Source organism: Pelobates fuscus, chromosome 4, assembly GCF_036172605.1.
Source record: "Pelobates fuscus isolate aPelFus1 chromosome 4, aPelFus1.pri, whole genome shotgun sequence".
Taxonomy (NCBI): domain Eukaryota; kingdom Metazoa; phylum Chordata; class Amphibia; order Anura; family Pelobatidae; genus Pelobates; species Pelobates fuscus.
Window position 1 is genome coordinate 39,293,432 of NC_086320.1, and position 16,350 is coordinate 39,309,781.

General features: G+C 41.9%; 2 protein-coding genes across 2 annotated transcripts in view; one reads left to right on the plus strand and one right to left on the minus strand.

The window, feature by feature from the left end:
* Nucleotides 1–1,578, minus strand: part of MTBP (MDM2 binding protein) — a 29,207-nt gene extending 27,629 nt beyond the window's left edge. Inside the window, exons 1-2 of the mRNA XM_063450267.1 lie at nt 1,396–1,578; nt 17–88 (exon numbers count right to left, since the gene is read on the minus strand). Coding sequence (XP_063306337.1) covers nt 17–88; nt 1,396–1,471 — 148 coding nt within the window. The 5' untranslated portion in view covers nt 1,472–1,578. The remainder of the gene's footprint in view (nt 1–16; nt 89–1,395) is intronic.
* A 407-nt stretch (nt 1,579–1,985) lies between these two features.
* Nucleotides 1,986–16,350, plus strand: part of MRPL13 (mitochondrial ribosomal protein L13) — a 97,983-nt gene continuing 83,618 nt past the window's right edge. The window contains exons 1-2 of the mRNA XM_063451105.1: nt 1,986–2,083; nt 7,206–7,329. Of these exons, the coding sequence (XP_063307175.1) occupies nt 2,057–2,083; nt 7,206–7,329 (151 nt within the window). The 5' untranslated portion in view covers nt 1,986–2,056. The remainder of the gene's footprint in view (nt 2,084–7,205; nt 7,330–16,350) is intronic.

The following is a 16,350-nucleotide window of genomic DNA, read 5'->3' on the forward strand; positions in this document are numbered from 1 at the left end:
TTTAAAAGTAACTTACCTGTGAATGTGTTTGTGTATTTGGCACAGTACTCCTTCAGTTGGTTATGAAGCTCCTGGACATTTGCAAAACCTAAAAATGAAGGGAAAAAAAAAAGTCAGCATTACAAACTTTTTAATGAATAGATGACTCATTCGTAACAAGCAATAATGATTTCAGATATAAACTGTTTATAAAAAAAAAAAAAAAAAAAAAGACAACTCCAGCAGCAGTCACTCAGAGGCGCTTCCTGGTGCACTGACGTTTCGGCATCTCCACTCTCTGCATGGAGGTGCTGAACGTTCCCCATAGAGATGCATTGATTCAATTGAGATGCTGGTTGGCACAGCACAATGTTTTGCTGCGCATGTACAATAGCCTCCCAATGCTTTCCAATTGGAAAGCATTGGATTGACAGATTTCATAAATAATTTTCAGCCATGGTGTGTGGGCATTGCTAGCCGCATGAAAAATACAAGATACTGTAGTTTTCTACTTAACCCTTTAAGGACAGTGGCAATTGTACAAGTTTTGACAGAACCAAGAACGTGAGCTATATGTTTGTTCAACCATAATTTAGCTCTTTCATATTAAGTGCACCCACACTTATTACATATAATTTTGTTCAGGAGAAATAAGGCTTTCATTTCACATGAAATATTTATATATGAAACGTAAATTTATAAAGCATTTTTCCCCCCCATACACATTAACTAGATTTTCACAGGACATTTCATAATCCTGATAGGAATTTGTACAATAAAGCTTCGGTATTTTGATTTAAAGGACCACTATAGTGCCAGGAAAACAAACAAACAATCTCGTTTTCCTGGCACTATAGTGCCCTGAGGGTGCCCCCATCCTCAGGGTCGCCCTCCTGTGGGGCTGAAGGGGGAGGGGAGGTGGCGCTGGGGACTCTCCTCCTCCTTCGGTCGTCATCGGCTGAATGCGCATGTGCGGCAAGAGCCGCGCGCGCAGTCAGTCCATAGGAAAGCATGCACAAAGCTTTCCTATGGACGCTGGAGTCTTCTCACTGTGAAAATCACAGTGAGAAGCGCAGAAGCTCCTCTAGCGGCTGTCAATGAGACAGCCACTAGAGGCTGGATTAACCCCAATTTAGTCCTAGATGTACGTGGCACCCAGACCACTTCATTAAGCTGATGTGCTCTGGGTGCCTATAGTGGTCTTTAACATGGTCCCTGGAATATAACCGTACCACCCTGTACCAGTTTTTCAAGTCACAGAGACACATTTATTAGTTCTCCCTTTCAAAGTTGGACATCCTTAGCAGCTCCAGCTATAATGGAGTACAGCAGGCCTGCTGACAGCTGAGCATTGTGGGAAATGTAGTCCAGAGAGAGCATACACAGTGGGTGATGATACATGGAGCCTGTCTGTACCTGCAGGTATGAGCTTCTTGTCCTTGGCCTCCTCAGTCCCCCTATCCCAGGTCACCACCAGCACAAAGCGCTCCATACACTGTCAGGGAAGTCCTGCGGTTCCAGGGGGCTTTGGGGGGAAGCTGCACTCAGCCAAACTCAAATCCCCGCGGTAACACTGCTTTCCGCTGCCCACTGCTGTCATGTGACGCACAGAGCGCTAAACACTCACAGCTGCTCTGTGCAATCCGCAGCCCATCCACGGGCGTCGCTTGGAACGCGGCCGCCATGTTACTGTAGACCACGTATGAGCTGACTGTCACGCGCCTGGCTCCGATAAAATGGCTCCTGGAATGGAGACGTACTGCGGAGGCGCTTGTGTTTGGATCTCTAAAGACAACTAGTTATGTTTTCCCCTCGGAAACAAAGAGTATGAAATATTGGTTCCCAATAGGCTGTGCCATGGGGGTATTAACGTAATGTGGGGATTGTTATTGTAGATAAGGTCACTGTCTGTGTAGGAAAGGCTCGCCGTTGGTGCTGGCACTGCCTGGGAGTTGTAGGAGTTATTTCCGATGTTTATAAGGGGGAACGTCCCTACTGGCTGGTTTCCACCCGGACTGTATTAGTGAGTGCACCAGTGTAAGCTGTCTCGGTCTGGGCTCATGGTGACCTCCTGGTGATGGCGAGTTACAGCAGAACAGCCCAGGTACATAAACACCCCGAGAAGGAATCCAATGGGAGCGTGATACATGGAATATCTCTCAGAATATAGAATATAGAGCCCTGCCTGTCACACATCACATGGGGTGCAGAGCCCTGTCACATATCACATGGGGTGCAGAGCCCTGTCACATATCACATGGGGTGCAGAGCCCTGTCACATATCACATGGGGTGCAGAGCCCTGCCTGTCACATATCACATGGGGTGCATAGCCCTGTCACATATCACATGGGGTGCAGAGCCCTGCCTGTCACATATCACATGGGGTGCAGAGCTCTGTCACATATCACATGGGGTGCAGAGCCCTGCCTGCCACATATCACATAGGGTGCAGAGCCCTGCCTGTCACATATCACATGGGGTGCAGAGCTCTGTCTGTCACATATCACATGGGGTGCAGAGCTCTGTCTGTCACATATCACATGGGGTGCAGAGCTCTGTCTGTCACATATCGCATGGGGTGCAGAGCTCTGCCTGTCACATATCACATGGGGTGCAGAGCTCTGCCTGTCACATATCACATGGGGTGCAGAGCTCTGCCTGTCACATATCACATGGGGTGCAGAGCTCTGCCTGTCACATATCACACGGAGTGCAGAGCTCTGTCACATATCACACGGAGTGCAGAGCTCTGTCACATATCACATGGGGTGCAGAGCTGTCTGTCACATATCACATGGGGTGCAGAGCTCTGTCCCATGTCACATGTGGTGTAGAGCTCTATCACATATCACATGGGGTGCAGAGCTCTGTCTGTCACATATCACATGGGGTGGAGAGCTCTTTCTGTCACATATCACATGGGGTGGAGAGCTCTTTCTGTCACATATCACATGGGGTGGAGAGCTCTTTCTGTCACATATCAATGGGGTGGAGAGCTCTTTCTGTCACATATCATATGGAGTGTAGAGCTCTGTCTGTCACATATCATATGGAGTGTAGAACTTGGTCACATATCACTTAGTCTAGACCAGTGTTAATTTTGGCGCAAAAAATTTAATTATGTTTTAATCACAGTCTTTTGATTACTAAAATACAACTAAAACATTTTTTTTTTTATCTGAATTGTTTTAGTTTTAGTTGACTAAATCTGCATTAGATTTTAGTCGACTCAACTAAAATCTAATGGGTTTAGTTAAAGCCTCTATCTGCCTTTTGCTCCGTCCCCAGGACCTCTGTATCTGTTTGTATCCCCCCCCATCCCCTCTAGGTGTCTCTCTCCCAAGCCCTGGTCCTTCTTGTTTGCCCCTCCCACAGGCCCTCTGTGCAGTGTTCATTTTGGCCTCAAATTTTAATTTAGTTTTAGTCGTATTCTGAATTCTTTTAGTCGACTAAATCGCAAACATTTTAGACAACTAAAATTGCTAGTTGATAAAATGAATACTGGTGTGCACAGGATATCACATGTAATAAAGAGCTCCGTGATATATAACATGGAACTCTTATGTAATATGGAGCTTGGTAACATATCACATACAGTGTAGAGCCTGGTCACTTATCATATATGGAATATAGAGCTCAGTGATAGTTAATATATATTTAAAATTAACTCTCCAGCATTATAAATAACGATGCCCTAAAAAAACAAACAAAAAAACTATCCAAGCATTATAACCACTTGCTTTCCTGAGTTAAGTCTTACACTGCAGCAATGGAATTTCCTGCTACGGAACTTCCGACTCTCTGGTATTGGTGGTGGAGGCAGGGAATGAAGCCTTGTAGATCTTCAGGTAGAAAGTCAAACTGTTAAAAACGATTTGATTGCTTACAGTGGGAGGGCGCCAGGGCTCTCCTTGCACCATATCCACTACAGCAAGGTGCAGTGGTTATCGTGTTTGCGGTGTCCCTTTAAAGGCACACTGTTGGCACTATAACTTTAATTTTATTGAATTGGTTATGGGGCCTGAAGTCCTCTAGCACTGACTCTCCATTCAGTCTTAAACCATTTTGAGCAGTTTAATATATAAAGGACCCAGGGCCTACCATTGCCAGAGGTATTGCTAAGGCAGAAATTACACACTTCCTTAAATCCATACCAATTCATACCACCGATAGGTATTGTGATAAGCACAGAGAGGTTGGATGACACTCTCAGCCAATCACAACTGCCCAGGCTAATGCTTCTTCAATAACCCAAGCAGTGCATAGGGCATAATCTTCCACAAAATGAAACCTGAAAATAATAACACAAATACAAAATAGTGCAGACCAACTGATATCAACATAAAACAATAGTGCAATGAAAAAGGAAGAAAACTCCGAAGTGAGCAAAACGTGTCATCAGGAGGCGGAGCAAAGAGCAACAGATGGCTGGAAACTGTAAGGACGATTTAGGCCAGTGAGTGTAGACCTTCTGATATCCCCATCATTAATAGTGTAATGAAAAATCATATATCTGGGGGTCCAACATTTGCCAGAGCCCTGTCAACCGTGACTCTGGCTACAAGTGATTTCACTATAGAGGGGGAAATCTCCAATTCTGGAAAGGATCCACTGAAACAAACTATCTTGAGCTTGGATCTTGACTAGGGAGAAACCAGATCCAGAAGAGCCTAATGATGAGTATCAAATCAATATATTACCATATTAAAACATAAAAGCTGCTTACTGAAAGTCCTGGTCAGTTTCTATTATCTTGCTTCACCAAAGTATAAAAACTGTGGCCTGAGTCGTCCTTCCAGTTTCCGGGGCCATCTGTTGCTCTTTGCTCCCCCTCCTGATGAAGCCCCCATGCTGTGACGCGTTTCGCTTGCTTTTTCATATCACTATTGTTTTATGTTGATATCAAATGGTCTGCACTATTTTTTGTATTTTTTTTTCCATAATTTTCTGGTTACATTTTTTTGTTTGTGGAAGATTATTGCATCAAGTATTCCAAGTGCACCACTGTTTCTTTATTGCAGTTTGTGTGTCACTCTGGTGTATGCTGCTAGTAAAACAAACTTGCATATATCGATTCTAAATAGCACGTTCAATGAGTAACATTATTCATTGTATACAGAAACATATACACTGGTGTAACGGATCACCTGGCACCCCGAGTGGGTACCTCTGCTAAAAGACCACTTCCTAGCTGGAACAGGGGACAAACCGCAGCACTTCTTGCCCTCAGTTGCCGTAGCTTAACTGGGGCCCTGGAACCGCCCCCTCCTTCCTGGATCCGAAGGGAAAATTAGCTCTGGCACTGGACGACACTCAGTCCTGGGAACTCTGGAACCGAATGGGGAATTAGCTCTAGTCCTTACAAGGACTTTCCCTGTTGAATCTCTTGCAAACTGGAACAGCAGACACAGGAGCAAATCTTCTTTCCCTCCAAAAACTGGACGACACACAGTTTTGGAGTGTAAGCAGGAATCTCCAGTTTAATGGGACACAGTGGCCTTTTATACAATTTTCCAGGCCAGAGGAACACCCCCTAGACCTGATGGGGCACAGGAACACAAAGGACATAAACCAATCAGAACATACATACAGTCTGTAACACGCCCATGTACAGCACACAATCCCTCCAGTCTGCTTAGGAGATAATTGAGTAAAGTCCTGTAAGTAACTCAATTATCTCCAGCCAGAAAAAACACATTTTCACAAAGTTCAGAAAGTACTCCAAAATCCAACATATCCCCATAAAAGTCACATCACCTGATAGCCCAGATCTGGGTGAACAACATATCAAAAAATCACCCATATCGGTTCAGGAATTTCCTGGAAATCATAGTTTTGACCGACTGCAAGCATGGCCCCATGCCCAAAACAGTTCCAGGGAAATCAGAGCTAAAAGTCGGTCAAGTTCGGTAGTTTTTTACAGGTTTCCCTGCAGGGCCCATAGTCTGTGGGCAGGAGACTGGCAAGCAGGCTCCTCCAGGAGCTCGTGGCAAACTCACTTGAAAAGGGGAGTTTGTCACAACCGGTTTATTGATATTTGTGTTTATTTCTCAATTTGATGATTTATGTGATCAGGTGCTGATTGCATACTGAAACACATGCACAAATCATTTTTAGAGATGTAAGCGCTTTCGATACTTTTGGTTATTTATATTGAGTACTTTAACTTAGCATTAAAACCAGTTTAATGCTGAATGGATGGATGGTGCCTGGAGACTCCAGACACCATAACCACTTTAATGAGATGAAGACCGTTCCAGTCCCTACAGCATCCTTTTAACTTGCCACTAATCCAGTGGTGAGAGGGTTCATCGCCACAGCATCATTCTGCCTCCAGGAAATCATCACAACTATTGCTTCTCCTAGAAAAACATTGGAACGCATGTCACTGTGCAGCAATTTGCCGTCATTAATAGAAAAACCTTGAAACCAATAGATCGAAAGCCTGGAGAGTGAAACAGCAAAAGCCAAAAACAAAGCCAGTTTCTCTTGAGAAAGTCTGAAAAATCTGCTAAACTGTAATGCAAGGAAGCTCAAGTATTTTAGTGGTTTGGGGTATATCTTAAATTCTTTTAACTTAAACATATTTTAATATTTTGAGTTATTTTTGACCACTCTATGGAGTTAACAATAACTCCCCAGTACTTAGCTTTCAAACTGATGCTCTTTATTGCCTTTTTAATGATGGCTTGTACGGAAATTGACAATTGTCTGAATGCAGATTCATTCCAATTTCAGTACCCAATTTGTAGTCAAATAGTGACCGATTCTGGAAAAAAACGAGTATTTGGTTGTGTATTTTTATCATTCGGTTTGTATTTCAGCTGATTGGTTGCATCTTCATTTCTACGTATTGCAAAATCCTGACATTGAAAAATCTTGATAACAGTGTCCGGATTTTGCATTCCACGTGTCCCCAGGTGGACACAGATTATTTTTACTAATCCAGACCGGGGCATTTGTCGTTCTCACTTTTTTGTGCTCAAATGTTTTCTTTCTTTTATTATCAATACAGGCAGAACCTGAAAAATGGAGACAGTAGATTTAATAAAAATAATTCTAAAATTGTGATTAGGCATACTCCCTGTGTATTAGGTGTTGTGTGTGTGTGTGTTTAAATTATAATGCATAATAAGATGGTTTATTTATAATATTTTACAAACTTTTCAACATTTTGTATTTTATGAGAATAATGACCTAAGTATTTTTTTCTTTTTGGTAAAGCAATGGGCAACCTTTGCCAGGTCATGGTACCTTATTGATGGAAAAATGCAACCTCCAGGAAAAATCGCATCTCTCTGCGCTGTCCATCTTAAAGGGAAACACAAGCCAATTTACCACGCACTGAGTGAGTATTCACATCTCTCCACCATATTTCTGGTGTTGTAGTGATCAGTTCCATTCTGAGTGACACAGAAAGGGCTCTAGGTGCATAAGTGGGATTGGAACTCTACAGTGCTCTGTAATGGTTTTTGGTGCAGTTTAAATACACCTAGGATTACAGCATTTTATCTTGATTAGTTTGCACTTTGATTATTTTGTTATATACTGATACCTTTTTGTTTAAATGGATACTCCAACCAAAAAGCAATTTAATAAACTGTTTTTCATTGTTGCAACGCTTGCTTGCATGATCCCCCAACCATTTTTATTTTTAAATAAAAGAAAACTCACACGTACTTTAGTGCTGAGGCAAATTTCTCTAAGAAGCTTGATCTTCCCTTCATGGCATCCTACTTATTTGTGGGGAAGCTTCCATTTTTGGAGAGTTTTAACATTCGCCGTCCCCAAACTCTTATTCCAGGCTGACTGATAACGAAGGTGGACTTACTAATCAGACAGCGGAACTAAATATTAGTCTGTGCTTCCTTTTATAATAAAAAAAAATCCAATCACCCTGACCACTTCAAAGTATTGAAAAGGTCACGGTGCTTGGGGTAACCCTTTAATTTTACTCCTCTTCATATAACTTGTTGAATTATTTTCTCCACGTCTTCTACAGTGACGCTGAATGTGTTGATGCATTATAAACAATAATAATAATAATAAAATATTGCAGGATCCTGCTGTTATCACTGTTATGCTCTTGGTGGCAGTATCGTAGCACAAGATAATTTTACCAGTATATTTGGAGAGAAAGAAGTGTTCCATTTCTGCATATACAGGTGAAAGAAAGTATTCAAAGATTGTACCATGAGCAGTACCATGCTGCCACCAAGAGCGCCAAGTCAAAAGGACAGGAGCCTGTTTTGAATGAATATCTAAAACATAAAAATACTCCATTATTTAACTCAATTTGCTATATTATTCTATATTAACTATTTGCTGCTTCTTTTGGTTTGTTGCATTTTTTTGGAAGGGTAGTGGAAGTATTTGTGAATAGAGGATGGACCACAGGCCATGGGGACCTCTATTTCGACTCTTAACAGTGGAATGGTGACAGATTACTCCTGGCACCAAAGCCACAAAAGCAGGCTGTTGTGGTTATGGTACTTAGAGTTCCCCTTAAATACCATCATTGGTCTGCATGCAGGAGTCAGTTTGAAAAAAAAGTAAACATAAGAGCAGACGTTTAGCATCATCTTATGAATTGATCATTGTGAATGAGGATCACTAATGAGTACTGAGAAAAATTGTGGAGGAAAAATCTGCAGAGACTTCCTCATGACTGGCAATTCACAGGTAATCATTCCAGTGTTTCTGCGTAGAAATGATGGTGATTTAGTGCACAGTGTTTATTCACCACTGTTTATTCACTGATGGTCCGTTGTGTAGTGCTGTTTGAGTTACTGATGGCAGTTTAGGTTTGAAGCAATGTGCAATCAAGTATGCGACACTATCCATTAAAACACTTTACACACATTTTTCGGTGTGTTCTTTAATTTTTATCTTAAATCAGTGATTCTTTACCCATGTGGTGGACATAATGACAAATCATATTGATCAGGTCTCGGTTTACTGCCCTCCCAGATGAAATGGAGAACCATCAGACACTGGGAGGGGTCCAATAGATGTATTTATCATAATAAATGAAATTATATATTCTGTTACAGTTGATGGTTGGGTTGCTGGTGTAGTTTTACTATAAAAATAGGGGTAGCAAAGTTAATCTCATGTACGTAACTTCACTTGGATAACTATCAAAAATCGGACAAACAATGACACCTCTAAATTAATGAGAAGCTAAACATAACGTTATTCCACTTATAATCAGCAGGGGGTGCAATTGCAACAGTTTTAAAAAAAAATAATTAACTTTTCCTATGTGACACCATTCACATTGACTTCTGAATGAAGTTCTTCAATTACAGGTATTACAATTTGCATATGCACTAGGAGCACTTTCATTGAGTTTAATTATTTATGGGTGCCTTAGATCCGCCACACATACCTGCAGTAATGATTACTATTTGCACATACATAACATCACGTGCCATAAACGTATTGTCACTTGCTTGTATGTACAGTGCTGTTCCCATATGGTTGTATGGGAATGCAATGAATGGCTGAGGGGGGTGGATTCGTGTCCCTTTAATTCAATGACAAGACATTTCTGTCTTTCTGCTCTGAAAAAATAAAAATAAAAAATAATGTTCTATTACAAATACACTTTATTGATGATTGTCTGTGATTGATTCTATGTTAACCTGTGTCTTTTGACATATGGTTTAAGTAGTCATTATACGTAAGCTGTGTCTTTGATGACATTCTTTATATGGTTAAAATCCATCCCATTACAAGACAATCATTCACTATAATCCTTTCATTCCAAATTATGTATAATTGCTAATTATTATAGGTATTATCCCCAAACACTCTGCTCTCATTGATCTTGCAAACCACTGACTAAACCGTAATAATATATATCCGATTCTACTAATAGGTAACATTTCGATTTCTGTGCTTATTGTACAAAGTTCCAAATACTTTCGAGCTTTTGGAATGCATGTAAATTTGACGTTTTTAAAGGCAAAGACAGTTATCTGAAAAACATGTAAGAACATACAAGAGAAGTTATTAATGTTACCAGGAGCAAAGGATTCCACCTGGCCCTCTGCATTCAAGTAGATTCCTGGCCCTTCTTTCTGACAGTTTTATCATAACTTCTGGACAGGCGCCACACGCCCTACGGCTGCATGCAAAATTATTTTAAAGAAACAGTAGTTTTTGTTTCTCTCCCATGAGACCAGATACTCCTTTAATAATTCCAGCCTTGCTTAGATCTCATTGTCCTTTTAATTTCAATATGTCATCTCCTAGTAGACGTAAACACACTTAATTCATGAAGGATTACATATAAAGAGACCCTTTTCTTGCATAACCAAGCTAAAATGCATTTTTTTTTTTCTTCATATTTTGAAATTCAGTTTTTATATGGGAATATCGGCTACCTGTAGGGACAGAGGGCTCTTGTCATTATCAAGCATGTTTTCCAAAAAATTACTATTCCTACCCCAGAGAAATGCGCTTTGTAATCTGCTCAACTAGGAAAGTCAAAGGTTCTGATTGGCTGTTACTTACCGTGAACATGTCTTTTGACATAAAAATATATGGCTAGTCGATATTCGTCTTCAAATAACCAGACACTGATTTTCAAACACACACTCATAAGTAGACAGTGCTGAGGCTTCATGAGCCTGAGGCTGAACATGTCCATGTTTTTAGGAATTTAATTTGTTATTCTGGCATCTTGTGCTTCGAAGAACCTGAATGTGACCTTGGTTTGCAATTAGACTTTGCAGCTAAGGTCATGGAGGAAAGATAGACCTTTCTATGTCTGATACAGATTTGTATTTACTGTGCCATGTCTTTCAGACATTTTTTTTCCATGATGCTTAGCCAGGCCACAAGCTAGAAAACCTTATCACCCTGCTCTCCTCTGACTCCTAACCTTTTCAAAGTGAAAATGGGTAAATGGTGATGTAACTGCCATAGCAGGATCATTGTGTGCATCTCCTACTGTATGTACCTGCCTCCTCACACCCAGTTACATACTGTATAATACAGAGCACATCATATAATACACAGATAGGATAAGCGCTAGAGTGTCAACTGAGTATAGATATGTTTTGTATTTTGTTTTAAATATGTTTATTAGAGTCGCCATAGAGCGTGGGCAGGCATGTTTTGAATCAGTAAATGTAACATAAGGGTGCCTGCGCAGAGGCATATAAGTCAAAGCAGACAAGTAATATAGAAAACTGAACATACATAGATTAGCGAGATTTGGTACATCAAGGGCATTCAGTCGGCATATTAGCGCATTTTGCAGGCTGTTTAGTAGTCCGAGCCATACCTAAATTAGATGAAGTGTACATGTACTTTGCGTATTCTAAATTTAAATGAATTAGATCAAGGGCACGTTTAACATGTATGTTAACGCATTATGCAGGCTGTTTAGGCATCCGAGCCGTACTCGTGTCTAACCCTAAATAAGCGTTGTGTAGTAACTGGTGCGTGCAAGTGTTGCGTGTTTGTTGGTTACGTGGGTGCTTTGTGTTAGCCGTTCGAGCCATTATCCCATGTCAGTAGGTGTATGCCTGTGGTCTGTGTCAGCAGGCTGTATGCAAGAGTGACGTGACCGCTGGCTTGTGTCAGTGCTTTGGGTTAGGTACGATGCGAGAATTCTGGGACGTTGGAACGTGCAGTGCAGTTATTGTGCTGTATTCATTCAGTACATCTACCGTGCTGATATATGACCAGATAGGACATTGTATGCAGTGTATTATTACCAGTATGGGCATTTCAGAAAAAAGACTCAACCGTTATTTAACTTCAAATAGTGCCTGGAAATGCAGGTGGTAACTAGCATTATAAAAAAGAATGCTTCGCATGCAGGATTTTTAGAGGGTTAAGCATAGGTAAACAAACAAACAAACTATATATATATATTGCATAAGGGCACCCACATTTAAGAGAAGTGGCAAGTTTGGCCCAATGTAGAACGCATTGTAGTAACCCGGCTTATTATACAGTAAAGGTCTCTAGACCTACGGAACATTGCATTAATGTAAAGAAAACCAATAGCGCCAAAAAACTGTAATTAATCTCTAGTCCTATACGTGGTTACTTGAACATGCAGGCGAGTAAAGTAAGTATAAAGTAACCCTACAAAAATAGTTTTTACTTCAGGAAAACCTAAGAATAGACTATATCTTTAAAACTAACAGAACAACGTAAGTCACTTCACTGGATGGGGCGATATGGCGCCCGGTGCGAGGAGACCGTCCAGCATGGCTTTCTCAGCCTCCTAAACGGGATGTCCGCTTGCTCCCCTCTGGTACGGTTGTGCTTTAAGTTCGAACGGGGTCAACGTGTACTTGGTGTGCCAGCTGTTCCCATCCGAGTCCCCCAGGTATCCCCAGTTTCGGCAGGCCCCCCTCCTCCGCCCCCCAAGGCTTGCGTCCGTGCCCGCGGTAAGCTCCACCATGCTGTGGGCACTCAGAGACCGCTGCCGTCTGGCGTCCGCCCCCCCTCCTGTAGAGTCCGCCATGGCCGCGGCCTCCTGCACCTCCCCAGCTCTGGCAGGGCCTCCCTGGAGCTCCAGCCTCGACTTGCCTCACCCGATTCCGGTCACGTGCATGGCGCCGGCCCGCGGCCCCCCGGCCACCGGTCCGCCGAGGGGCCTGCGCGCCCCAGCGCCACAGGGCTCACAGACTTGGGGGCATATGCTCCGGACCACCACCAAATCCGGAGGTCTTGGCCGGCTCCATGCCGACCGGTTCGCCGCCCAGATGGACCCAGTCGCGGGGTCCGCCATTTCGGGGGCCAGGGTGTCCCAGCGGGCTGCTGTCACATTTGCGCGGGGCACCTCTCATGGCTGTGTGGACATGTGGGGCTCTGTCGGCCATTTTAGCTCCATGCGGTAAGGCGTCCCGCACCGGGTGAGCCCCCCCATCCAGCCTCTGAAGCTCAGACTCTTGGGCCGGGATCACCCCCCCGGCCAGGATGGGGGAAGCGGGGCCGGACCCGGATTCCCACATGCCCCTTGCGTGTTGTGGTCCCCTGCTGCGTGTCTCAGGCCTCCGGGGCTCACCGCGCTCCGTTGTTGCTGCCCGCTCGTTGAGTGCCGCGGTACTGTGTGCCTGGGTGTATCTCTCCCCGACTGCCTGTCTTTTCGTCGGTGTTTAGCAGGTTTGTAGGTCGGTTTGCGGGCATTTTATAGCGCTTATAGCCGGAGCCGGTGAGAACGGCTGCCGCTCGGCGGCCCGGCCCCGCCCCCTATGTTTTGTATTTTGCATATATATGATAGCAGGCTGCAAACACTAGTAAGGGTTTCCCTCAACCGTTTGCTGAAAGAAATAGAAAAAATAATATACACAAAATATAGGTTGCGCCAATATAAAGTCCAATTAGTCTACAAATGCTGGAGTCTATTCCCAACTGGTAACTGTCCTGACTTCAAATGGTGGGAGTATATGAAATAAAAGCAAAAAATAACCAGTGATGGTGCAGGACACACAACAATAATGTATATGGTATATCACTCTTATTTGAGAGAGCTATAAGACCAGCTCTGAGTTTAACAGCATACAGCTGTACAATCGCGATTGATGTATATGTAGATCTTGGGGCTAGTCCCTCAATGTATGGCTTGATATATAAAAGATAAAAAGTCAAACAATAGTGCTCACTGTAATCAATGTAATAATGGGTGTAAAAGTAAGAATATTCTACTCACATGTAGTGGAGCAGTAGATCGTGCTCAGATGGCAGCACTTAGGTGGTATATATATGTAGATTTAGTGGCTGTTACTGAGACATGGTATTATGAGAAAAATGACTGGGATATAGCAATACCAGATACCAGGGTACTCTTTATATAGAAACGACAGAGAAGGCAAGAAAGGGGGAGGGGTGGTCCTGTATGTGAAGGATAGCATAAAATCTAGCCTAATAAAAGTTTGTGAGGCGAACATAGAGTTACGTTAGAATTTGGTAATCACACAGTAACTCGTGTAGGTGTGATTCACAGGCCTCCTGGACAAATAGATCCGTTAGATAGTCTACTAGTTAAGGAAATTGCTAAAATGACAATGAAGGGGGAAGTTATCATCATGGGTGACTTTAATCTTCCAGATGTGAACTGGAAATCCAAAATAGCTGCTTCTGTCAGGAGCACACATATTCTAAACTCCCTACTGGGATTGTCTCTAAAACAACTCGTTGAGGAACCAACTCGTAAGGAGGCCATACTAGATTTAGTGTTTACAAATGGAGATTTGGTATCCGATATTACTGTAGGTGAAAGTTTAGGATCCACTGATCATCAGTCAGTGTGGTTTAATATAAGAACAGTGACTGAGTCACACCATACAAAAACAAAAGTTTTAGACTTTAGAAAAACAAGAGAAAGTCCAAGAGAAATTGGATTATTTAAAGGTTGCACTGCTGAAGGCAACAGAAAATTGCATTAGGCTTGTCAGTAAAAGCAAAAAATTCAAGAAACCACTGCAGATGTGGATTAAATAGTAAAAAAACAAAAAGTTAGCATTTAGTAATTTAAAAAATACCCAGAGCGAGGAAGACAGACAGATCTATAGGATTAGGCAGGAATGTATCTAGAAGAGGATAAAGGTCTAGCTGATTGCCTCAATGAATATTTTTTTTTTAGTATTTACAGATCAAAATGAAGAAAATTTGTTGCATGTGAGTTTACAGAGGAAGAGGTTCTATTTCAACTGTCAAAAGTAAAGACAAATAAGTCAATGGGGCCTGATGAGATACACCCAAAGTTATTAAAATAATTTAGTGGTGTACTAGCAAAACCATTAACTGGTTTATTTAACCAATCATTGTTAAGAGGTGTAGTCCCAGAAGATTGGAAATTAGCAAATGTTGTGCCTATTTACAAGAAAGATAGTAGGGAGGAGTCAGGCAACTATAGGCCAGTGAGCCTTACTTCGGTAGTGGGAAAAGTGATGGAAACCATGTTAAAAGATAGGATTGTTGAAAATCACATGGATTTCAAGATCAGAGACAACATGGGTTTACTTCCGGGAGATCATGCCAAACTAATCTAATAGATTTTTTTGATTGGGTAACTAAAATAATAGATCAGGGTGGTGCAGTAGACATTGCTTACCTAGATTTAAGTAAGGCTTTTGACACTGTTGCATATAGAAGGCTGATCAATATAAATTGCAATTTTTAAGTTTGTATTCCAGTATTGTTGAATGGGTAAGGCAGTGGCTAAATGACAGGCAACAGAGAGTTGTAGTCAACGGTGTATATTCGAGGCAAGGTCGAGTTACCAGTGGGGTACCTCAGGGATTTGTACTTGGACCCATTCTCTTTAATGTTTTCATTAGTGTTATTGCAGAAGGTCTTGATGCTAAGGTATGTCTTTTTTGCTGATGATACTAAAATTTGCAACAGGGTTGATGTTCCAGGAGGGATACGCCAAATGGCAAATGATTTAGAAAAATGGTCAGAGCTGTGTCAACTGCCATTTAATGTGGATAAGTGCAAGATAATGCACATTAGACGTAAAAACCCAAGGGCAGAGTATAGGATATTTGATACCCTACTAACCTCAACATCTGAGGAAAGGGATTTATGAGTAATTATTTCAGATGACTTAAAGGTAGGAAGACAATGTAATAGAGCAGATGGAAATGTTAGCAGAATGCTTGGTTGTATAGGGAGAGGTATTAGCAGTAGAAAGAGGGAAGTGCTCATGCCATTGTACAGAACACTGGTGAGACCTCTCTTGGGGTATTGTACGCAGTACTGGAGACCGTATCTCCAGAAGGATATTGATACCTTAGAGAGAGTTCAGAGAAGGGCTACTAAACTGGTTCATGGATTGCAGGATAAAACTTACCAGGAAAGGTTGAAGGAACTTAACATGTATAGCTTGGAGGAAAGACGAGATGGGGGGGATATGATAGAAACATTTAAATACATAAAGGGAATCAACACAGTAAAGGAGTAGACTATATTTAAAAGAAGGAAAACTACCACTACAAGAGTACATAGTCTTAAATTATAGTGGAAAAGGTTTAAAAATATCAGGAAGTATTACTTTACTGAGAGGGTAGTGGATGCATGGAATATCCTTCCAGCTGAAGTGGTAGATTTTAACACTGTGAGGGGGTTTAAGCATGCGTGGGATAGGCATAAGGCTATCCTAGACTTAAGATAAGGCTAGGGACTAATTAAAAGTATTTTGAAATATTGGGCAGACTAGATGGGCCGAATGGTTCTTATCTGTTGTCACATTCTATGTTTCTATTATTCCCACTAGGGATATAATGTTGGGTAGATTCTTCAAGGAGTTGTATCCAAAGTTTTCTTACTAGGTAAGTTTTTTGGTGCCAGGAACTGAAGAAGATAAAAATAATTTAAGCAAGCAGAAATGGACAAA